Source organism: Tursiops truncatus, chromosome 5, assembly GCF_011762595.2.
Source record: "Tursiops truncatus isolate mTurTru1 chromosome 5, mTurTru1.mat.Y, whole genome shotgun sequence".
NCBI classification, from domain to species: Eukaryota; Metazoa; Chordata; class Mammalia; order Artiodactyla; family Delphinidae; genus Tursiops; species Tursiops truncatus.
The window spans coordinates 112,784,085-112,809,945 of record NC_047038.1 but is presented as its reverse complement, the minus strand read 5'-3'; the positions used below and the strand labels follow the sequence as shown (position 1 = coordinate 112,809,945).

Sequence of the window (25,861 nt, the reverse complement as noted above, 5' to 3'; positions counted from 1 at the left end):
TCAGCTGGTACTGTAGTTTTTGTATAAGCTGGGTTTATTGCACAAAACTGACCACCCTGCCACTCAGTGTGAAGTCGCCTGAGGCTGCAGAGATTACAGACTAAAAGGTTATTTTTGCTTCTCTCTAAACTTTAGCCAAATTTCTGTCAAATGTAAGATTTTGAAAAAGACATTAAGCGAGAGAAGTCTTTTTATTATTAGAGCAACTTAGAAATCTCCAAACAAACAAACAAATCTATCTATCTATCTATCTATCTATCTATCTATCTATCATCTATCTATCTATCTATATGTGTATATATGTACTCATCACCACATATGTTGTAGCAAATTAAAAAAGAGGGGATACTTGAAAATAGAGTATGAACCCACTGGCCAGGAAGCCAATCGAGAGACCCAAACAGGACTGGTTAGTCCACAGATTGATTCCTTGATGGTTAACCCTTTCAGGCACCTCCATGTATAGAATTTGTCCCCTCAAGCAATCAGTAGTAATAGTAAATTTACCATGGCTACCATGGTGTTACCAGAAAAATTGTCTGCTAAGGCTGATAAATAGGTTGCTCATCTGCTTCCTTGACTTTTATTTCCTCTTGCATAAATGTTTTCATCCCAACGTTACCAATACCTGTTCTAAGATGAACGATAAATTACCAAACTACTGAAATCACCAGGAAATTCTTAATAGATCAAAAAAGAACTTAATAACAACAAAAAGCCGTAATAACATAATAATGCACTCTGTAGTCTAAGAAGAGCCCTCTATAGAGAGATAAATGGCTACTTAGTAAAATCTTAGCTTATACATAAAATGATACATTTCTTTGTGGGCACATTTACCAAGTGTCGACAGCAGGCACCTTGGAATGAAACATATCACAGTCATAATTGTTCTGACTGCCACAGAAAAGTTCACACAGTAAGCCCTTTATTGACTAAAAATACATGTATATCCAGAAGGAAAAGAGCCTTAGGGGATAAGAGATTTAGCAAGGGAGAGGAAATTGCTTTTTATTTAGTGATTAAATACACATAAAACAAAAGCTGCAGAGGAAGCAGCTCCTAGCTCCCACGTACTCACAAAAGGAGATGGTGCTATGGAACTGTGGGAGAATATTTCTTTGGGTTATGCATGAGAATCCATGACACCAAAGAACACCACTCACAAGGACAACCCTAACTCAAAAGTCAACTTTAAACACTGGCTTAGGCCAACAATTTTAACCTTTACTGGAACCAGGCTTTGTGCCAGGGCTGCTATCTAGGGGTCAAATGTTCTCTTATTTGTTCTCTCCCTTTCTTTTCCCTGCCCACCTTCTGGCATACACATACGAAGTCAATGATAGAAGGGCAAAAGACAGTGGATACAACAAAATCTACAAGCAACCAACAAACCAGGGCAATTCCAAGGGCCAGAATACCCTGGAGCTGGATTAAAAGCCCCTTAACAACCCGGAGTCCACCGGTTTCGTCCACTTAATTCTGTTTGAAGAATTCCAGGGGTGATTTCCTTTCTTCTCGGGCTTTCCTCAGGCATGCCCACTCAGGGTTTCACTAAGAAAACTTTGCTAAGTCTTTCATCTGAAAGAAACCTGGCACTGTTTTCTAGTTGTCTGTCACCAGGAGCAATGCTCCAGAGAAGAAAACATCCATTCCACTTCCCAACAAAGCTCAGTCCTTCTGGAAATGCATCGAGTGATAAGGCTGAGGTCAGGGAATATGTCTACTGTTGCTTCAGATGAAGGTTCAACCCCAAGGTAAGTGCTCAACAACAGTAATAAATCCCTCTGACGCAAAGATGTATGGCCCCAAAATGATCCTGGCCATTTCCCAGGAGTGACCTCTGACATTATTCGTATGTCAGCTCCTCTCGTTGTTAAACTTTTGGGAGTCTGTAAGATGCCCCAATTCTCTATTTGAAGAACCACACCACTTCTTTTTCATCTTCTAGAACTTAGAACTCTCTGCAGCCCTCTGGCTGCAATATTCTCCCACATGTTATAAGAACTTAGTTACCTAGCTTATCCTCCACCAATAACTGGTATTTGAAAAGGAGGATGAAAAGCTATAGGGCCATTTAAAGCTTTCATTTGAAAAGCTTTTTGATATAAATATTCTCAACGACTCAGGCTTTGTTTTCAATCTACGTGGTTTGAAGCTCCTTAGAAGAAAGCCAAATTCTTTTGGTATTTCCACACTAACGTCAATAGTAGTGAATCCTGTAAAGCAGGGTCAGCAATCTTTTTCTGTGAACGGCCAGACAGTAAATATTTTAGGCTTTGTGGTGCACATACGGTCTCTGTCCCATATTCTTTGTTTTTTTTTTTTTTTTGCCATTGCTTATTTTTTTTTAAACAACGCTTTAAAACGTAAAACCATTCTTAGCTCAAGCGGCTGCACAGAAACAGGCAGAAAAACAGGTAATTTTTCTTTATAGTCAAAGCAGAATGGTGCTTAAAACAATACTGGAAATTCGGACAGATGGCAACAAGTTTCATCACCATCTTCTTGATCCAGCCACTTCTGTGAGTCACTAAGGACCTTGGTGCCTCAGTTTCTTCATCTATAAGGGGGTTTAGAATAGATCAGTGATTTATAAACCATATCCTCAAAAACCCTAGGACTCCAGGGAAGGTCACGGTTGTGTGCATCCATTTATCTTTCACCTCAGCACACAGCTAACCTGCAGCCCAACTTTGATCTTATCTATACAGGAGTGCTCTCCTTAAAGACAAGGGTTCACTAATTTTTTTCTTTTTAGTTTTAAAAACACTGCATTAGATGATCTTGGGGATCTTCCTGGTGTGCATCCTCCACGAGTCTATTATTGGATAATCGATCCTTTTCCAATCATTGTATTGAGAAATGTCAGGTAGATAGGAAATGATTTTTTTTAAATATCTTTATTGGAGTATAATTGCTCTACAGTGGTGTGTTAGTTTCTGCTTTATTACAAAGTGAATCAGCCATACATATACATATATCACCATATCTCCTCCCTCTTGCGTCTCCCTCCCACCCTCCCTACCCCACGCCTCTAGATGGTCACAAAGCACCGAGCTGATCTCCCTGTGCTATGTGGCTGCTTCCCACTAGCTATCTATTTTACATTTGGAAGTGTTATATATGTCCATGCCACTCTCTCACTTCGTCCCAGCTTACCCTTTGCCCTCCCGTGTCCTCAAATCCATTCTCTACATCTGCGTCTTTATTCCTGTCCTGCCCCTACGTTCTTCAGAACAATATTTTATTTTTTTTTAGATTCCATATACATGTGTGAGCACACAGTATTTGTTTTTCTCTTTCTGACTTACTTCACTCTGTAGGACAGACTCTAGATCTATACACCTCACTACCTATAACTCAATTTCATTTCTTTTTATGGCTGAGTAATATTCCATTCTATATATGTGCCACATCTTCTTTATCCATTCATCTGTTGATGGACACTTTAGGTTGCTTCCATGTCCTGGCTATTGTAAATAGAGCTGCAGTGAACACTGTGGTACATGACTCTTTTTGAATTATGGTTTTCTCGGGGTATATGCCCAGTAGTGGGATTGCTGGGTCATATGGTAGTTCTATTTTTAGTTTTTTAAGGAACCTCCATACTGTTCTCCATAGTGGCTGTATCAATTTACATTCCCACAACAGTGCAAGAGGGTTCCCTTTTCTCCACACCCTCTCCAGCATTTACTGTTTGTATATTTTTTGATGATGGCCATTCTGACCAGTGTGAGGTGATACCTCATTGTGGTTTTGATTTGCATTTCTCTAATGATTAGTGATGTTGAGCATCCTTTCATGTGTTTGTTGGCGATCTGTATATCTTCTTTGGAGAAATGTGTATTTAGGTCTTCTGCCCATTTTGGGATTGGGTTGTTTGTTTTTTTGATATTGAGCTGCATGAGCTGCTTGTAAATTTTGGAGATTAATCCTTTGTCAGTTGCTTCACTTGCAAATATTTTCTCCCATTCTGAAGGCTGTCTTTTTGTCTTGTTTATTGTTTCCTCTGCTGTGCAAAAACTTTTAAATTTCATTAGGTCTGATTTGTTTATTTTTGTTTTTATTTCCATTTCTCTAGGAGGTGGGTCAAAAAGGGATCTTCCTGTGATTTACATCATAGAGTGTTCTGCCTATGTTTTCCTCTAAGAGTTTTACAGTCTTACATTTAGGTCTTTAATCCATTTTGAGTTTATTTTTGTGTATGGTGTTAGGGAGTGTTCTAATTTCATTCTTTTACATGTAGCTGTCCAGTTTTGCCAGCACCACTTATTGAAGAGGCTGTCTTTTCTCCATTGTATATTCTTGCCTCCTTTATCAAAAATAAGGTGACCATATGTGCATGGGTTTACCTCTGGGCTTTCTATCCTGTACCATTGACCTATATTTCTGTTTTTGTGCCAGTACTATACTGTCTTGATTACTGTAGCTTTGTAGTATAGTCTGAAGTCAGGGAGCCTGATTCCTCCAGCTCCGTTTTTCTTTCTCAAGATTGCTTTGGCTATTCGGGATCTTTTGTGTTTCCATACAAATTGTGAAATTTTTTGTTCTAGTTCTGTGAAACATGCCAGTGGTAGTTTGATAGGGATTGCATTGAATCTGTAGATTGCTTTGGGTAGTATAGTCATTTTCACAATGTTGATTCTTCCAATCCAAGAACATGGTATATCTCTCCATCTGTTTGTGTCATCTTTAACTTCTTTCATCAGTGTCTTATAGTTTTCTGCGTACAGGTCTTTTGTCTCCTTAGGTAGGTTTATTCCTAGGTATTTTATTCTTTTTGTTGCAGTGGTAAATGGGAGTGTTTCCTTAATTTCTCTTTCAGATATTTCATCATTAGTGTATAAGAATGCAAGAGATTTCTGTGCATTAATTTTGTATCCTGCTACTTTACCAAATTTATGATAGGAAATGATTTAAAACCCTATATTGAAGTATTTAAAGGAAAAGCAACAAAAACAAGAAAGAGATCTTATTCTAAGGGGCCAGATGTGCTTATTTATATTTGTGGAAATCCACCAGATAGCCTTATCAGAGGGTTCCCAAATGCCAGGCAGGCCAATGAGAGTTCACTCTTGTATCTCTCTGCTTAGGGCTCTGGGAAAAAGCAGGATGGTTTAGCAGCGGACAGAGCACTGAGCTCAGATCCGGAGACCTGGGTTCCAGGTTGAATTTGGAACTTACCAGGTATGTAACTCCTGATGTTTATTTAACAAAAACTGGACGGCCTACTAAATACCAATCCATAGACTGGATGTTATGACCACAGAGATGAACCAGACAGTTATGGGACACTCCCTCCCATTACTCAGATCCCTTGTCTGTAAAGTAGGATAATAACACCTGCTCCCTCTCCCAGGCCCCGTGGTCCTGCAGAGATGGCAAGGCTTGTGCAAACCGCCAAGCACAGACAACACTGAACTAGACAACTACAGATTCTCCTCCTTTTAAGTACATAACATATATGAAACTTCAAGAATTCACCCAGCTGATAAAATGAGGTGACAATAGGTTTTGCCTAACCAAAAAAACCACAACATTTCTAGAACATGAAGCAGCATGGCAAAACAGAAAGGGCACAAGCCTTGGCACCAGAAAATGCCACTCGAATCCCACTGTGCCTCCTACTAGACCCTACCAACATCTACGGGCCCACTGTCTCATGTGTAGAACAGGATATTAATACCTGCAATTTCATAGGGTCATTGTCAAGGTAAATCAGAATTATGTAAGTAAAGTATTTGGCATATAGAGTTAGCACGTAGTGAATATAGTTTTCCCTTTCTCTCCCTCCCAGGCACCTAGAAATCTCAGATGACAGAACAGTGTATTTTAAATAGCAGAGCTTACCTCAAAATTGTTGCTATTACTACCCAGCTCTATATCATAATCACCTCAACCAAAAAGGGCAGGAAACTTCTGGTTGTTATGACCATGGAATCCAGATGCAGAATATGCCCCGTCATCAGGAAAATCTTACAGTCTTGGCACAGATTGAGGACAGAGATGGAGAGCAGCAGCCAGTAACAGAGGGGAGACTCTACAGTCTGGAATGCCACAAACTTCCAACCACAAAAGTGCTCTCTGGCACTCAGATTGTGGTACCCCCCTGTGGTGCAGGCCATGGCCCCTGTTCTTGTCGGCAAGTCTCCTCCAGAAGCACATGACTTTCTCCAGTCATCGCTAGGCCACATCCATGGGAAGGTTCGTGGCACTGTTCATCACCTCCACCCAGCCCAGTTAAACAATTCAGGCAAATCGTTTTCTCATTTCTGAGAGAGGAAGATAGCAGGAGATAGTCCCCCAAGTCCTTTCTACCCCTATAACCCTTTGATTCTGTGACCCATTCTTAACTTCTCCATTCGTTCATTCAACAATGTTGATGGAACACCTCCTATGTCTTGGATTCTGTGACCCATTCTTTCATTCATTCATGCATTCATTCACTCATTCATATATTCAATAATGTATATAGAACACCTCTTATCTTTGATTCTGTGACCTGTTCTTAACCTCTCCTTTCATTCACTTATTCAACAATATTCACTGACCACTTACTATATACCAAGTACTGTTATGTGCAAGGATGTACAAAAACGAGTAAGAAATAATCCATGCCCCAAGCTTATAGTCAATAAGGACATAGACGAATAAGCAATTATAATGTGACATGGGAGGTATTATGAGAGATCCATGGGAAACATGGGAGGGGATGCCTAATATGCCTAATTCTGGCTGGGAGGTGGGACAATGATGGGCGGAGGGGAGGCAGGGAAGGTTTCTCAGAGGACTGAGTGTTGAAGGATAAGAAGAAGGTTATCAGGCCAATCAGATGGGTTGAAGACATCCCAGAAGTAGGGAAAAGAATATGCCAAGGTAAGGAGATAGAAGCATGGCGGTCTGCAAAAGAGATCACTCGATATGACTGAAATAAGGGATATACAGGAGGGCATACAGGAGGGATATACAGGAGGGCAGAAGAAAGGGGGCTCAAAAGATGAAGCATCTTCTATACTTTGCTAAGAATAGCAAACTTTATCCTTTCAGGGAATGCCTAAAAGATCCTAAATGAGGATTATCTGGATTACATGAGTCTTTTAGAAAGTCTACAGTGTAAAGACTGGATTATACAGAGGCTGGGGTAGGGGAAGAGGAGATGAGACTGAGGCAAAAAAGATGTTAATTCTTAGGGGAGAAGATAACAACGTAAATGAAAGCAGTGGTGGGGAGGGTGCGTGATGAATGCTAGAGATATTTTGGAAGTAGAATTAAAAGACTTGGTGGTCCATTTGATGTGGGAGGAAAGGAAATGGGTCGCATGCAGGATTACACCCAGGTTTCTGACTTGGGTCGGTGGGTTCATGAATGGTGGGGACAGCAGCCCAGAAAGGGATCACAAGAAGACCAGAAATCCTCCCAGCTCCCCAGGCCTGAAAATCTCAGGCATCTCCGTACGCAACAATACACTCTCCACAATAAATCATGCTGAACCCGTGGTATCCACAGGAGTTCTCCTTCTCTAAGGGGGTACCGGGAGGTCACAGGATGAACACGGAGCATCTTCATAGATCAACGTTTGGACATATGTATTTGTGGGGAAGAAAAGTAATTTAACTGCTAAGTTTATTTAAAACATTATTTTAAAACAACACATGTTATAGAGTAAAATGCCTATTTTCATCCAAATTTGCAGATGGAACAAAAGACTTTGAAGATACTTCAAAGAAACCTCCTAGAGGCTGAGAACCCTTGCGAGAGAAGGGTCCCCTGCCTTTGGGGTTCTTCAGTGCAAACAGCCACAAAGTGCTACATTGTAACATTATCAAGCAAAGCTGAGGAAGCAGAAACACGGAGACTTGGCATTCCCGTTCCCGTGCAGGCACCTTGGAGAGGTGGTTCTCAAAGTGTGGTCTGTGGACCCCCAGGGGTCTCTGAGACCCTCTCAGGGATCCTCAAGATCAAAACTGTTTTCATAGCAATACCAAGATATTATCTGCCCTTTTCACTCTGTTAACATTTGCGCTGATGACACAAAAGCAATGGCGGGTAAAATGCTGGCACCTTAGCTCGAATAGAGGCAGTGGCACCAAAGCATCCTAATAATCACTGCCCTCTTCACCACCACACACTCACAGTAAACACACACACACACACACACACACACACGCACACACACAGAAAACAAAACAACCCTGCCAGTTTCACTTAAGAATGTCTTTGGTGGGGGACTTCCCTGGCGGTCCAGTGGTTAAGACTCTGAGCTTCCAATGCAGGGGGTGTGGGTTTGATCCCTGCTCATGGACCTAGGATCTCACAAGCCGTGCAGAGTGGTCAAAAAGAAAAAAATTAGGGCTTCCCTGGTGGCGCAGTGGTTGAGAGTCCGCCTGCCGATGCAGGGAACACGGGTTCGTGCCCCGGTCCGGGAAGATCCCACATGCCGCGGAAGCGGCTGGGCCCGTGAGCCATGGCCGCTGAGCCTGCGCGTCCGGAGCCTGTGCTCCACAACGGGAGAGGCCACAGCAGTGAGAGGCCCGCGTACCGCAAAAAAAAAAAAAATTATATATATAAAAAAAGAGTATCTTTGATGAAGCAGCAGTAGAAATTATTAATTTTATTAAAGATTGACCCTTGAGTAAACTTTTAAAAAATATTAAATGTAATGAAATGTGTGCAAAAAGCACTTCTGCCACGACTGAAGTACGATGGCTGTATCTAGGAAAAGTACGTGTGTGATTGAGTTGGGAGCAGAACCAGCAACTTTTTTCTTGGAATATCACTTTTTTTTTTTTTTGCGGTACGCGGGCCTCTCACTGCTGTGGCCTCTCCCGTTGCGGAGCACAGGCTCCGGACGCGCAGGCTCAGCGGCCATGGCTCACGGGCCCAGCCGCTCCGCGGCATGTGGGATCTTCCCGGACAGGGGCACGAACCCGTCTCCCCTGCATCGGCAGGCGGACTCTCAACCACTGCGCCACCAGGGAAGCCCTGGAATATCACTTTTAACTGACAAACTTTGGTCATTCAAATTTGGGTATGTGGCAGGCAGTTTCTTGGAAATGAATGAAGTAAGGTTGATACTTCAAGGAAAAGCTGACAGCATTTGTAGCCAACGATAAAATTCAAGCTTTCAAGCAAGAATTAAAATTTTGGAAAACCCGTACCCTACACTGTGAACTTGACAGTTTCCCAATAGACTTTTCAAATAAGACCAGTGTTGACATTAATAAATTTTTTATACTGTATAATGAAATGTTTCAACATTTGGTAGAGCTACAGAACTTAGTGAAACAATCCTTTGCAAATAACTCACGTGTGATGGTACATACATGATGATCCATTCAAACTGCAGTATAGACCAGTAGGTTTTAATGAAACTGAATACAAAAAATTCATGGAAATGGTTTCAGATTCCACATTACAATGAACTAAGCTAAGGGATAGCTTTAAGAAGCTCCCTCTTTTTGAGTCTTGGCAAAGTACCAAAGAATAGCCGTAATTATCTGAAAAGGCTATTACACATCTGTGTGAAGCCAGATTTTCTTCCTATATTCCATCCAAAACAACACGCTGCAATTGACTGAATGCAGCAGCAGATATGATCATCTTGTCAGACGTTAAAGAGATTTGTAAAATTATGAAATGATACCACTCTTCTCACTAAAGTTTTTTGGAAAAAGGTATTTTTCATAAAAATATCCTATTTATAATGAACAGATAATGGGTTATAACCATTATTTTTAACAATAAAAATATTTAATTTCTTTTTTTTTTTTTTTTTTCGGTACGCGAGCCTCTCACTGTTGCGGGCTCTCCCGTTGCGGAGCACAGGCTCCGGATGCGCAGGCTCAGCGGCCATGGCTCACGGGCCTAGCCGCTCCGCAGCATGTGGGATCTTCCCGGACCGGGGCACGAACCCGTGTCCCCTGCCCCGGCAGGTGGACTCTCAACCACTGCGCCACCAGGGAAGCCCTAATTTCTCAATTTTAATCTCTGTTATGCTATATAGAGATGGATACAATGCATATACACAAAAGCTCTTCGAAGTCCTCAATAACTTTTAGGAGGTCCCAAGACCAAAATATTTGAGAACCAGTGTCTTAGAGAAATTTTCACTCAGGCCAAAGAGATATATACTTGTATGCTCACAGCAGCACTCTTCTAACAGCAAAAAGTAGAAACAAACCACACACCCTGTGGTATGTTTCTACAGTACAATACTAGGGAGCAGTGAAAATGAATGCACCACGGCTAAATGCATCAACATGAATACATCGCACAAAGGTAACAGTTGGATGAAAATCCAAGGTGCGGAATGCGTGTTATTTGCCAACTTTTTAATACATTTATATTTTATAAATTTCAAAGACAAGCGAAACTAAATACGGTAAAGCTATAGAGAAAAAGCTAGAGGAATGATCAACAGAAAATTTAGGAAAATGGGAACAGGTAGCGGGAGAAATTTGCTAGCGTTGAAATCCGTTAGATTGGGCAGTAGGTTTATTAATGTTCGTTTAACCATAATGCTTCATTATAGATGTATGAATGTTAGCTACATTATTTTTTGTAAATGGCACATACTTTGCAACCTCCAAAGGGAGACGCTGCATTAGAGCTTTCTTTGCCAAAGGAAACCAAAGACGTACGGAAGGGGTGGTTGGAGGAGGGGCAGGGACTAAGCCCTGGCGGAGGGTCTGCAGCACCGGCCCCAGAGAACCCCATCACTGGGGCAGGTCTCTTCTCGGGCACCTTCAGTGGTCACAGCCACTGCCATCCATCTACTTTGGTTTTTCAATAGCCCTCCCTACTTAAAAGGGCCATTTCTTCCTTCAGGCCATCATCCTCCATCTCCATCTACAGCACAATGAAAAACTACCAAATTTCACTGTTGATTTTGTGCTGTATCCAAAACACTGAACGTAACCAGCAGAATCTCTTATCACCTGGGCCAGCTCCTACTACATTTTTCCTACTTCCTATCCTTACATCACCAATATGCCCGCTCCGGCTGAACGAAGTTCCTTAGTGTCTCCTGCCTACTTCTGGTTTATTTCAACCTCTTTTGGCTAATGTTATTTCTTCTGCTTGGAACGTTCTTCTCTCGTCTCAAGATCTAAATCCATCACATCCTTGAGGATGCTTTAGGTACCAATCCTCTCCAAGAATCTTCTACCCATCACTCTTCCTCTGAGTTTCCTCAAACATTTACACACCTAATTCATATATTATTGTCTTGTACCTGTTGGCATATTGATTTGTACTTATCCTCTGTGATTGTTTCGTGTCAACATTTGAAAGAACTGTCAGCACAGACTGCATTCTAGACAACTTTTATGAGCCGGGTAAATGCTCAAAACTTTTTCTTAATGAATGAGCACCAAGTAGGGACTCCAACCCTCAGCTGAACAAATCCTCGCTGCTCTAATGTGTGTCGACATCCACGTATCCTTATTCCCAAAAGGCTTTCAACTCACCATACTGAAAGATGTTCTCTCCCCGCTGTAGGAGCAGCTTTCCTGTTTTATAAGAGAAACCAAGCAAAGAAGCATTTGCTCGATAGAATTCTCAACATTTCTGCACCCCGTCTCACCCCCTCTTTACTTGCAGTCCTTAAAAACATCACCCTTGACAGCTGGTGGAACCAGCTTCTTTGTAAACACAAGATCTTCTGTTTCATTTGTGGGCAGTTTTATTTATTCAACAGGCCCTTATCTTAAGAAACCAAAGTTATCTTCCCTATAACTTCTACCCTGTGGGTCCTAGTCTCTGTTTTCTGCTCAGCATTTCAGAAATCTATGAAAATACTTTTCAAGCTGAATTTTAGTTATTTGTTTCCATCTCCTTCTCTGCCTGCTTGGCTCTGAGATCCTTGTGAGCCGGGACCATGCTCCGTTCAGCTCCACAGATCCTTAATCCCTGGCACAGAAACTGTTACTGCTGCCTGAATGAATGAATGGATGGATGGATGGGTGGATGGATGAATCAAGTATCAGTTAGCAGACACAAGGTGAGAATTTAGGATGAGTGACAATTCAGAGTAAGTTTACTCCCTTTTTCACTTGACAGAACTTCATATATTTCAATGTAGCTACCATGCACAATTTTTATCCACCCTCACTTTTTTCTTCGAATTAAGTACTCCCAATTGCCTCAATAGTAAATTCCTCACATGATGATTTCAAGAGCCTGCAACATTCTAGTTGCCTCCCTTCTGGTGAGCAGTTTATCAATGTCCCCCTTTAAATCAGGGCACTCAATCTGGGATTCACTATTATGCATGTGATCTAATCAGTTCACAAGGCCAATGTTATCACCCTTGTCCTGAATTCAGTACTTACATTAATGTAGCCAACTCTGCTGAAATGCATCCATTTTTCAAATGATGGCTGAATTTTAAATATTGTTTGTTGATTAATAGCAGTTATCTCTGGGGGTGTAAGTTGGGAAACGAGACTTTCACATCTTACTATAAATATTCCTGCATTGCTTTAATTATTTATACTAAACATGCACTCCTTTTGTCATTAAAAGCCAATATAGATTTTTAAGAATAAATTAATAAACAGTTAATATCTGTGATTTCCATGGTTCCAGTCTCATGGAGTACACAAGTCATATTTAAAATATGTGTACTCTCTACTACGTATAAAATAGATGACTAATAAGAACCTACTGTATAGCACAGGGAACTCTACTCAATGCTCTGTGGTGACCTAAATGGGAAGGAAACCCAAAAAACGAGGGGATATATGTATACGTATAGCTGATGCACTTTAATGTACAGCAGAAACTAACACAACATTGTAAAGCAACTATACTCCAATAAAAATTAATAAAAAAAGAAAGGAAAAAAAATAAAATAAAATACATGTATTTTTTTCTTCTCTTTTGTATATATTTCTCATCTATCAACGTGTATTTGAGTAGCCACTGGTACACAGCACTTCTAACTGTGATCTAGCCATCCAGCCAACCCAAGCCCTACTTCTAGATTATGAAATTCCTCTCTTCCTATAAATGTCAGAAAGCAGTTCACTATAATTTGATTTCCCTCTTTCTTAAGGTCAGATTAAAACCCAGTAAGTTATTATTGGAGTTTTGCTTTCCCCTAGAAGGGAGAAATCCTATAGCACATTTCCGGAAAATTTCCTGAAGCATAGGGTGTCCCACACTCTGTTTCCTTCCAAATACAGCTGTGTTTCATGCTCCAGAGAGGATTGTTGGGTTAACAAGTAGGGCCAAACAAGCACAGAATAGAAAACAACTCACAATTCTAGGCCATTACATGAAGGCAATGTTCTCCACGTGGAGCACATAATTCAGACCCCAGAAAGTACATCACTGCATGTGACTCTATTCTATGACCCTCTGCTTAGTCTAAGGTCAAAATAAATCTCTGAGGAAAGAAATATGATTGGTGGCACAAGTTTTTGTGAATCACAGGGCAACGTATGTGTTCCATCAGCACCTAGGGGGCCTCCTGCAGTGGAGGGTCTGAGAGGAGGTGCAGGTGGTGAAGGTATATCCTTCAAGCTTGAGACCCCGTGACGGTTTCACAGACCTCAGAGCAGCTCTGAGCCCAGAGACCCGCCCTTCACAGGGCTCCAGCCTTTCATAGTACTCGCGCCGGTGACCTCTCAAGCTGGTTTCTTCCTCCCTGTGGCCCAGTTTCCAGGTCTGTCCAATTGGTAAGAGGAGGGGCTCTTCCCTGCCTGCCTCACAGGCAGATGGTATCGACGAAAATGTTTATATAAGCATTATATAAAAAGAAGGTGTGGCTAATGTACTGTTACCCATTTTACAAGACGGCACTCCGCCAAGTACAGAGAGGCCAAGTGACTTACCCAAGGTCACAACGCTAGTGAGAAACCCTGGTGATTGTGGTGGGAGAAGGTGACAGAGAAGACTAGAATCTGTGTCTCCTGCTTAGTACAGGTCCTTCCCTGAACCTCTGGTTTCTGATCCGGAGGAGTTGGAGTCAATTATTCAGATCCATGAGCTATTTTTAAAGGTTTTAAGAGTTTAACAGATTCTCATCAATAAGCCGCCCAGACTCAAAATCATACCTTTATTTTTGGCTGACATGGCATCAGCCCAGAGTGGGAGTTCTGGTTAGTTCAAGGGTCCTCAACTCTTGCTACCCATTTGTATCACCTGGGGAGCTTTTAAAGGATGTCCATGCCCAGACTCCACTCTGGGCCAATTAAGTTTAAATATCTGGGGGGTGTTTGCATTTTTAAAATCTCCCAGGTGATTATAATGGGCTACCAGGGTAGAGAACCACTGGGTTGGCAGATTATGATCAGAAACTGAGAGGCAACAATAGTTGTCACTGACTGATTACACAGCACAGTTAAAGCAATCGTACTGGGATCCTTAGTTGAAAGAAATTCCCAAAAAAAAAAAAAAGAAAAGAAAGAAATTCACACCTCGGGTGTCTTCACGTGGCCAGCATTTACTGTGCATATACTATGTGCCAGACACGAATCAAAATATCTACACGTATGAACTCACTTTGTCCCCATAGGACCTACGACGTTTTCCCAATTTACAGATGAGAAAACAGGCAAACTGTAGAAACGTGCCAAGGTCACAGCCAAAATGTGGGACAGCCAGGATCGAACTCACGTGTCTAGCACCAGGATCTTAATCCCGACCGCAGACAGATTCCTGATACTGTCATAGGATGTGGTTTATAGTGCCCTAGCTTCAGTGATGAATTAAAAGATTACAGAATATTGGGGAATATAGAACAGTTTCTAATCCAAACGCCTGTGGGGGCTGGGAGATAAGACACTTCACGGGGGTGGACAGATGTACATGCAGACGGGGACACGGCAGCCCAGTGGCAGGAACTGTGGCAGACTGACGAGCACATGCCAGGGAAGGGAGACAGCCGCCACCGACGGCAGCAGATTGTTGCCATGTGGGGAGGTGGCCTGGTGCTGCTTGCTCGTCCAAGTTTTCAGAAGAAGCTGGAAATCTGGATTTGTATGTGAAACCGACCACTTCCAAATGCTGTCTCGAGTTTTTAAACATACTGTATGGGGCAAAACATATCAGTGGGCCACTAGCTTGTGACTTCTAATATCATCCACAACACACACACAACACACACATACAACACACACATACCCCAATCCTTCTTTTAAAATTCTTGAAAAATAGATACATCTATATGTATAACGGAATCACTTTGCTGTACACCTGAACCTAACACAACACTGTTAATCAACTATGCTCCAATATAAAATTAAAATTAAAAAGAACCCTAAATCAGCTAATGTTCTCTTGGTTTGGTCCTCTGCAATTAGAAACAGCAGACCCTGTCTTTCCTTCTTTCTGTGCAAAATGTGAACTATTACCTATGGAACACATAGAAAACCCAATGGAAATTTCCCCTGGGTAATTTTAATCAGTGGACTGACTGACTGGTAAATCAATGAATAAATAAACTTTTATTAAACACTTATTTTCTCATTTGAATCTCAGTGAAAGTCTGGGAATGTGGATTTACTATCATCACTTTACAGTAAAACCCAGTCAAAATTCATATGATTATTACACAATTTAGATATAATTCAGTCAAATCATACACACAGAGGAACTTGTTCCTCTAGTAAAAGTCTAAAGTAATATTGTTGGCCTATGAAACAAGTACTTGTCAAGCCCTATTATATAGCCTTATAAAAGAATTTTACCATATCGTATTATTACTCTATGAGATACATGGAAATTCTTTTTAAATAATAATAAACACAGACATCACCAAAAAGTTCTGAGGCAGATATGCCTACAGTGTAATCACAAACTAAGCAAATGGAAACATTTCGTATACTTAATAATAGCTAATCTTTCTTGAGCTCTTTCTACAAAGCAGCCACTAATTAGGTATGGCTTTGTGTGTGTACATAATATTGACATTTATATAGGTATTCAATTAATACGTACAATATCCCTATGATATAGGGACTGTTATCACTATTGAAAGATGAGGAAACCAGAGAACAGGGAAGTTAAGTAATTTGCCCAAGGTCACACAGCTAGTTAGTGTCAGAGCTCAGATCTAAACAGCTTGGCAGCAGAGCCTGTACACTGGACCACTACTCTATGACCTTAAAAAGCATGTACGGTCTCCATTTTTTACTTAAGATGTACTGTATACAGTAGACATAGTGAAAAGAGGGCAAAAATCACATGATATTTTCTCTCTCTCGTTACAAAACAACAACAAAAACTTTTAAAAATACACCACCAAAGGAAACCATAAGCAAGACAAAAAGACGACCCTCAGAAAGGGAGAAAATATTTGCAAATAAAGCAACGGACAAAGGATTAATCTCCAAAATATACAAACAGCTCATGGAGCTCAATATCAAAAAAACCCAAAAATCTCAATTAAAACACGGGTGGAAGACCTAAATAGACATTTCACCAAAGAAGACATACAGATGGCCAAGAGGCACATGAAAGGATGCTCAACATCACTAATCATTAGAGAAATGCAAATCAAAACTACAATGAGGTATCACCTCACACTGGTCAGAATGGCCATCATCAAAAAATATACAAACAGTAAATGCTGGAGAGGGTGTGGAGAAAAGGGAACCCTCTTGCACTGTTGTGGGAATGTAAACTGATACAGCCTCAGTGGAGAACAGTATGGAGGTTCCTTAAAAAACTAAAAATAGAACTACCATATGACCCAGCAATCCCACTACTGGGCATATACCCAGATAAAACCATAATTCAAAAAGAGTCATGTACCAAAATGTTCATTGCAGCACTATTTACAATAGCCAGGACATGGAAACAACCTAAATGTCCAACGACAGATGAATGGATAAAGAAGATGTGGCACATATATACAATAGAATATTACTCAGCCATAAAAAGGGACGAAATTGGGTCATTTGTACAGATGTGGAGGGACCTAGAGTCTGTCATACAGAGTGAAGTAAGTCAGAAAGAGAAAAACAAATATTGTATATTGACACATATATGTGGAATCTAGAAAAATGGTACAGATGAACCTATTTGTAGGGCAGGAACAGAGACACAGACGTAGAGAACGGACCTGTGGACACAGAGTGGGGAAGGGGAGGGTGGGACGAATTGGGAGATTAGGAATGACGTATATACACTACCATGCGTAAAATAGCTAGTGGGAACATGCTATAAAGCACAGGAAGCTCAGCCCGGTGCTCTGTGACCACCTAGATGGGTGGGATGGGGGGTGGATAGGAGGGAGGTCCAAGAGGGAGGGGATATAGGTATCCATATAACTGATTCACTTTACTGTACCGCAGAAACTCACACAAAATTGTAAAGCAATTATACTCCAATAATAATAAAAACAAGTCAATAAATAAAATATACCACCAGACAACCCAAGACACTGGCACTACGTAACTTTAGAAAAATCTCTCCCCCTCCTCAAGTACAGCAGCTTGTTTCAAAAGCACAGATAAGCAGGCTGCTGCTGATCTGTCGTGGAAAAGACCATCTTCCCTGGGCTTCTCCGTTCCCCTTTGAAAGCCAACCTCTTCAGAGCACTCCAAACGATTCATCCCGAGACGCACATTTCTCTCACCCTCCGTCTTTTTCCCTTCACAGCTCACTTCTAATGGGGCTCTAACCACTTTTCTGACCCATGGAGAAATTACAGGAAAGAGGGAGAGAGAGAGAGAGGGATTATTTTGGGGTTGGCTTTTTCAGGCGCAAGCCTCGGAGAAGGTCCACACATTCCTTCCTTGCTGGGAGATAGAACTTGGCTGAATTTGGAATTTCTTAAAAACAGAAGCAAGAGTACCTAAGCCTTAGTCACTTAAGAACTCGAGGGAGCTTCAGTGGTAGAAGTTTTTTAACAAGAAGGGAAGGGAAGGCTGGAAACAATATCCTTTTTAGGCACACAGAATCTGCTGCATTTACTATAACTCTGGGTCAGTCTGTGAAAAACAGAGTGGCTAAAGGCCTCATGCTGATTTCAGACCGTGGGCGTGTATCACTGTACATTTTATAAAATTAGCTACAGGGCAGCTTCTGTGTATGTGTGTGTGTGTGTCTGTGTGTGTGTGTGTACACAGGCAGTGAGGCTGACTTTTATAAAATAAACAACGATATGCACCCATGCAGCTAAAGATTAGTATCAAGCCGGTCTGATTTTAATTTATGAAACTACCTTGTAGCTACAGTGATTCTATCCCAAGGTGGGTCCTTGGGGAATGATAAAGCCGTCTGAGAGGCCCCTGCTTCAGCACCTAGACATATATACTATTCTCTAATATCATAAAAATGTAATGTACAGATGGAGGAGAGAAATACAAAACTTGCTCCTAAACAGAAGGGGGAAAGCAGCTAGAAACTTCAGCCCATGAAATCTCTTACCTATTTCTAAGGTTTGTGCTTTGCACATTAGTTTCTTATAAAATATGACGAAAGACATTTCAGCTACCATAAACCATAAAGTATTTTGTACACATGGCCCTAGATGGTGTGCATTACTGAGCTACACCTAGAAAGTAGGAAATAGAAAAGAGCCCATCAGAAACAGGACACAGCATCTTCCCTGACAATCTGCATCTCTAAAATGTGATTCTAGAGTGCCTTTACTGAGGCCAAAGCAGTAACGAAATCTGATGGATAAAAAACCAAAAAACAAAACCCCCCCACACGCCTTCCCATCACTAGGCCTGGTCTGGATTTCTTTCAGATAAGAGGAAACTCAAAATCTACTCCTTCACCACAAAGCTCATGGTCTTGTAAAAACCTTCTGCTAGAAAGCCTTTCACGCCCCCAAAAGTCCTATTTTGTAGGTCACACTCTCATTATCTTGTTCTGCGATCAGTCTGATTAAATTATAGAAAATTACTAACACATCACTCAGAATAGAGAGATGAGCTCCAGCCTGTTGTGTTTGTTTTTCGGTCCTCCTGTCCTAATACTCCAGCAGATATTTAAAAAGGAAGAGTGGAGGAGAGACGAGGCAACTTCAAACGAGGAAAGCGAAAGGATATATTAACCTCCTCCCAAGACTAAGCTGCCCTCAGCTTTCACAGAGGGCATTACTGACCAGTCACGGAAACCAAGAGAGCTTTTTCCACTCTGACAATCTGGGCTCCACCATCATTTCCTTCGCACCTTACCATCTTTTGAGTCCAAAGACACCACTCTGCACGAAGTGACCAGGGTTAGTGCTACCGGACGAGTTTTTCTCTTCCGGGGAAACGAAGTCATTCAGACACAATCTGAACTACCGGGATTACTAAATAAACTGCTTTACCTACACACTTCGAATCTGGTCTTTCCTACAAGGACATCTTGACATTAATTAATTAATCCTTGTATTGTAAACCAACTTGTGACCCCAGGAGAAGCCTGCCTGGTTACTCCATCAGTACGACAAGATCCCTTGGCTGTTTCCACAGCCTTTTTGTCCATCTAATTTTATAAGCCTCGCGAGATCAAGACTTTCCACACCTCCCTAGGAACTCTCCTAACAGGCCATTCAAAGACTCTGAAAACTCAAATGCACAGCAAGCTCTAACACTGGCCGAAAGCTGTCCAATTTCTACTTCCCCAACGTGATTTATTAACACCTGGTGCAGGAGACTTGTCAGTTCACACCAGCTGTGTCATCCCCAGAGCGAGATGGCAACACGTAGACAAATTAAAAATCAATTTTTTTATTACAAACTATTTTGCAGCATTAGAAGGAAGGCGATTTTGAGCTATCTTCCTTATTTTAACAGCAAAGCTCAGTGGACCCTACTTACTGTATTAGGAATACATGGATTTCTTTCAGGAGAACAGATAGACACTTCTGCCCAGCATCAAGCTTTGTGGTACCCCAGAACCATCCGAAGTGAAATACTTTTCTATTTCAGATTTTAAAAACTTCCCCATGGTTCCTGTCCTAGTCAGGAGGTACTGTCTGGTCACTGAAAAACTTTAATAAGAATAAGTAAGGGAAAGGGTTCAATCTTCTACCTTCTGTCTTTCAATAGACATAGAAAGACCCATAAAAATATAAAAATAAGGGATCCTGTCTCTTTTCAGTCATCTTGTTTCCCAATTTTACTAGAAAGCAAGAAAGAATTTTTAAAGTTTTGTTCATGCCGAACACAATAACCTGTTCTGGTCTTGACCCGCAACTGAGTAAACAGTGAAAATACTGGAATAACAAAACAACTGTTTTATGAACTTTTCCTTTGTGCTCCCCCTCGGGAATAGGCATCGGGCAGCTTTCCAATGATAAACAGAAGCGAATCTAAACTCATACCCGTTTAGGGGTAAGTTGAAGCTAATGAGGAAATCTTAAAAGTGCTGATGGTACCGATGGTCAAAGGTTTTACAGATGCAACAAACACACCCCTTTCCCTCTCCAGTCTGTGATCCCAAATGGAACGATGTTCACAAAGGGCCGAGCCCCGGGCCTGGCAAACAGTCACCGTATCAGTTTCCCTCTCTTCCTCTTTCTCAGGCTGACAAACATTTTTAAACTCTGCAGTTCGGGATTCTGCTAAAGATAAGCACATCGTATAGCTCCAAGGACCTCTAGGACATTTTTTTGGAACATGGTATCGGACCCCGTTAGTGGAAAGAACTTTTGTAAAAGAGCCATCAATTGCAGCAGAGTCGTATTTAAATCCCAAAATGATAATTACTGCTCTAGGCCAAGAAATAAAGGCTTTAGTTCGAATAATAATTTTGAAATCCACTTCTCAAAAATAGTTTAGGTTTAACACCCTTGGTTGGGGGTCACCTCCGAAAGCTAGCGCCGCTCGCCTTTTTGATTGGCAGCCAGTAGGATCACCATTCAATTCTATAGGACAGTCCATTTGTTTTTCTGCATATGTATGAGGCCCACATAACAAAAACAAACACACACACACTTACTTCAGAGGCCCAGGAGGAAAGGACTGTGTAGAATTTTAAATCAGAAATCTAACGCTTAGGTTAGTAGTGTCAGGTTAAAGGCTCGCCCATCCCCAAAGCTAATTCGGTTCTGAACAGTCCCATGGGTGTCTAGTTGAACAGAAGGAGCTAGGAAACCTTAGCAGAACGAAGCCCAGCCTGGGGAATTGCTGGGACTCCGTGCCAGGGGCTGAGGCTCACCCCAGACTTGGTATCAGATAATACCAAGTGCTAGTCTGGATTTCCAGGACTAATCTACTGGAGGGTGGAACTTCCAGGTTCCCTGGTGTCTGTGCTATAGGGTGGGAGGACTGTGGGCTTTGGAGGTTCCCCACTGTGGCTGGCTAGTATCATATTTAATAACACATAGAGTTTATTAGTAGCAATGGTTTATGGGGGGAGGGGTACACAGGCAAGGGGGGGGACCTAAGAGGAAGTGGAAAGCATCCTAAATTTTCTAGAGATGCAGTTATCACAAGTTTCTTTTCTTGTATTCTAATTTGAACTTCTTAAATGGGTTTACAGGTTCTCTAAATTCTAAAAACGTTACATCAATAGTGGCTCTTAAGTACTTGTGTTTACTCAGAAGGCTTTTTGGTTTCAAAAGCAATGCTCCCCATCTCATTCCCCCTCCCACCTTTCCCACCCTGAAACCCACGCATATCACTCCTTTCTTTTATGGAGAAATGTTAAGTCGGCCCCTATATAACTTCTTAAAAACTCAGGATGACAGTCTATCACAGCAATCAACTCCCAACGCTCTATATTTTAACTTTGATACAAAACGGTTCTCCAGGGAAAGAAAAATCCGGCCGCCCCCCCCCCACCGCACACAAATAAACAAACAAATAAACAAAGAACTTAGCATTAAAACTGGAATTTAGGGCTACAATTATATTCTACATTAAATACAAATTAACACTAATTTGACCAAAGTCCACCCCACTGCAAGTTCTTTCAAGACTCACTCAGCACTTAGCAAGCCTTGGGTTACTATGTCTGAATTGCAAAATACACCATTTGCCCAGAAATTGCTCTTAGCTCAAATGCAAACTGCTCACAAAACATGTGTAAACTATGCTTAAAACAGGCAGCACACATCCACAAAAATCCATTCAAACCAAAGGTAAGTGGAGAAAGCTTCACAAATTAGGCTTCTCTTTAAAAACCGGAGGGACTTTTACGGTGTTTCCAAAAGGTTATTGCTTTTTACTTCAGTAAAAGTGGCTTTATGTGAATGAGAGAAAGAGTTGATTTTTTCTTTCTCTTTTTTTTTTTTTTTTTAACTTGAGTGGATAACAGTATTCAATTAGAGAACAGGGTGGGAGAGACCACTCTCAAAATATAACTTAATCACCAGGCCCCAGCGCACTGGAGAGGCCCACCAAAACACACGAGCTAAAATGGAGCCTGAATTTCCTCTCAGACGGAGAGGGTAGTCGCACGAGGTCAGGGTCAAGGTCAGCAGCAGGGCAGGCTGCAGCTGCCCGACTGCACTACCCACAACGGGAGGGAAGGCGTTCCATCTCCGTCACAACCGAGCAGATAAATCCCTTCTCCCCTCCTACCCTCCCTCTCACCCCGCCAAGATTTTTTTTTAAGAAGAAAGGAAAATGACCAAATAACCTCACCGCCCTGGTTTTCGCACACAAGCTCATCAGCGCCCAAAGTTGCCATCTAAGGGCAAGTTCGCAGAGAACACTGAAGCCCATTTTGTCCGAGCAGGGCAAACCTCCCCCGACGCCCCCCCAGGATTCCTGCCTCCTCTCCCTGCCCCCAAACGCCCCCGAAAAGAGCTGGGAACTGCGGCCGGCCGGCCATGTGCACGCACACACTTCCACCAACTGCTGCGAGTTTTCTGTGAATCGCAGCGCGGAGCCTCCCAACTCGCCCTCCCCGACTCCGCCGCCTTCTCCTTCCTCGCACAAAATTTCCCTACACACCCAGGCGCCTGCGAATGATTTTATGTGCATATATATTACATATGTGATATTATCCTCAGAACCTCTAGCGGGCAGGCGAAGAAAGGACTGCACAGGGGCATTTTTTTTTTTTTTTTTAAAGGAAGGGGAAAAAAAGCACAACCCAAGCCCTGTGCGTCGACTCCTGCGTACCGGGAAGGGGAAAGAAAGAGGAATGTTTGCGGAGCGGGCTGCCTGCGAGTGCCCTTGCTCGCCACTTCGACCGCGGCCCGGGTGACACGGAGGCACGGGGGCGCCCGGCCCGAGCCACCCGCGCCCCCTGCCCGTCCCCCGGGCAGGCACAGCCGCGGAGATTTCGCGAGGGGGAGATCGATCGCGCTGCCTGTCTGCAGCGGAAACGCACACGCTCACACACAACCCCAGCCCGAGACACCATAACCTTAACCCTTCCCCCACCCTCCGTGAACTTCAGGTGACCGACCACGTCGGCCTGACACCCGGGCGGGCGGGCGCTCCGGCTCCGCTCCCGCCCCCAGCCCGGGTTTTGCAGGATCGGGCTCCAAGCAGCGCCAAACCGCCGGGAGAGAGGAGCAGTGCGGGGGGAGAGAAGAGAAATTGACCCTCCGTCTCCCCCGACCCCTCCCTCCGGCGCCTCCGGCGTCCCCTCCTCCCCGTCACCCCGCCCCACGCCTTCTCCCCTGCCCCCTCCTCCCTGCATTCAAGGAGCCGGGCGGCCCCGGGGGATATTTTTAGTTGCTTCTTTCTCCTTCACTTTTAGCTTTAGCAGCATCTCGGAACACTCAAAGCGGAGAAAGATTGGGGGGGGGGGGGGTGTGAGCTGGAGAGGGAGTGGGGGAAAAGTTAAGAGTCTCGCAAAGAAAAGCCGGAGGGAGGGCGGAGAGGGACCAGGGGCGCGGGTGGAGGAGGGGAAGGGGACCGGGCCGTGCCGGCGGTGTGTGTCTCCAGTTGGTGTGTGGCTGCAGCCGGGGAGGGCTGTGATGCACTTTAGTCCTGGACTCTGCTCAGGCTCGCCGGGGAGGGGGGTCTGAGAGCCCGAGTCTCGCCCGGCTCCGTCTGCTCCGACTGACCCCGCATTTTATTGCGGCCAGGAGCCCTGCTCCTCCCTCCCCTCGGCTCTGCAGGGACCTCGCGCGCCGCGAGCCGCCCTGCCTCCTGCCTCCGCCTCGGCGCAGCTCCCGCACCCCACATCCGCCCGCCGCTGCCGGGCCTCGCCCCCAGCCCGGCCGCCCCGCGCCCCCGCGCCCCGGCGCGCCCCCTCGCCCCGGCGCCCCGGGAGCAGCCGCCCGGCGGCGCGTGTGTACCCGTGTGTTTGTGTGCGGTGCCCCCACACCCTCCCAGCCGCTCCCGCCTCGCCCGCCCCCGACTCCCCTCCTCCGCCGCCGCCTCCTCCACCTCCGCCTCCTGCTCCTGCCGCCGCCGCTGCCGCCGGCGGCTCCGGGCCCGACCAGCCCCGGCGCAACCTTTAGCCGGAGACGGACCTCTCCCTGGATCCCGTACTCGGCAGGCGGCCGCGCGCCCTCGCCCCGACACCCCCAAACGCCATGTCACGGCCCCCAGCCCTCCGCGCGCCCCGACCCCCGCACCCTCAGGCACCGGGATCCGCAAGGAATTTCTTGTTTAAAAAGATTCCAACCTCTCCCACCTCCCCTCCACTCCCGATTAAAAAAACCCCGGCATCCACACTACTCCCCTCCTCCCTTCTTTTGCCCCCTCCCCCCAGCAACCCGGAGTGAGGAGGGGGAGGGGGAGGGAAAAGGGAAAAAAGCCCGATCTCAAGGAAAAAAAAGGGGGGGGGGGGTGAGAGAAAGAAAGAAAAAGAGAGAGAGAATAGAAAGGGCACGGGGCTGATCATCACCAACATGGCTGCCTCAGCATAGACCTAAACGAGGAGTAACCCGGGCTGTGTCTTTGTCAGTTTCACCTCTGTAACCCTAAACTAATGCAGAAAACAACGGAGGAGGCTGCGGAGGGGAAAGAGGAGAGGGAGGGCGAGAAAATGGCACGAGAGGAGGTGGAGAAGGGATGACTTACGTGAGGGAAGGCGCTTGGGCTGCTCCTGCTTCCTCCTGGGCATTTTCCCCCTTTTCTCACATTCTCCTCCTTGGTTAATGTGAGATCAAATAAACCCCCGTGGGGGCAGAGAGGCAGACACTGGCAGGAGCGGGGAGGTAGTTGGGGGGCGCGCGGGCGGGCAGGGGGAAACCCCTTCTCTCCGGTGTGTGCAATGGGTTGAAGCTTGTTTCCTGGAGCCAGAAGAGGGGTTTTCTTCTTTTCTTTCCTTTCTTTTTTTTTTTCCTTTTTTTTTTTTTTTAATTTTTTGGTCGTGCACCTGGCTTGTCCCCGAGCGTAATATTCTTCAATGGAAACGGATCTAATAGGTGTGAGTGTGTGTGTGTCCTATGCTCGCGTGTGTGATGGGAGGTATAAATAAATGAGTGCCGGTGCGTCGGTGTCTATGGCCGCGCTCTGTGTCTCCGAGCCCCTAACACTAATGTCGGGATCAAAGGGCAGCGGCGGCGGCAGCACAGCTCACAGCTCGCTCTCTTGCTCTCTCGCTCTCTCTCTCTCTCTCTCTCTCGCTCTCTTTCTCGCTCTCTCTCTCTCTCCTCTCGCGCTCTCTCTCTCTCTCTCTCTCTCTCTCTCTCTCTCTGTCACACACACACACACACACAGAGGCACAGACTGAAGGAAAGAGCGAGAGCTAGACACACACACACACACACATACACACACACACACACACACACACACACACACACACACACACACAGCAAAGAGGAAGGTGCCCTAAGGCTCACAGGGCGGACTCAGGCTGGGATTTGCAACCTCTCTGTCTGGAAAGAATGGGGGGCGCGCGTGCGGGGGTGGGATGGACTTCTTCAAATTTATCCCGCTATTCGCCAGATCTAAGGGGGAAAAAAGTTTTTCCCACTCTTGAAACAACGATTATTTCATTATTCTTACTGATTTTTCGAGAGAAAATAGGTTTCTCTCGTAACTTTCTT

At 44.0% G+C, this 25,861-nt stretch overlaps 1 protein-coding gene across 5 annotated transcripts in view; it reads right to left on the bottom strand.

Moving 5' to 3' along the window:
- ZNF827 (zinc finger protein 827) overlaps positions 1-25,440 on the bottom strand; it is a 180,888-nt gene extending 155,448 nt beyond the window's left edge. For 3 of the 5 annotated variants that reach the window (XM_033857323.2, XM_073805521.1, XM_073805522.1), the window contains exon 1: positions 24,888-25,438. In XM_033857323.2, the coding sequence (XP_033713214.1) occupies positions 24,888-24,930 (43 nt within the window). In that variant the 5' untranslated portion in view covers positions 24,931-25,438. Of the gene's footprint in view, positions 1-24,887 lie in introns of all 5 variants that reach the window. The other 2 variants (XM_033857322.2, XM_073805520.1) reach the window with 1 other exon arrangement.
- Between the last annotated feature and the right edge of the window lie 421 nt (positions 25,441-25,861).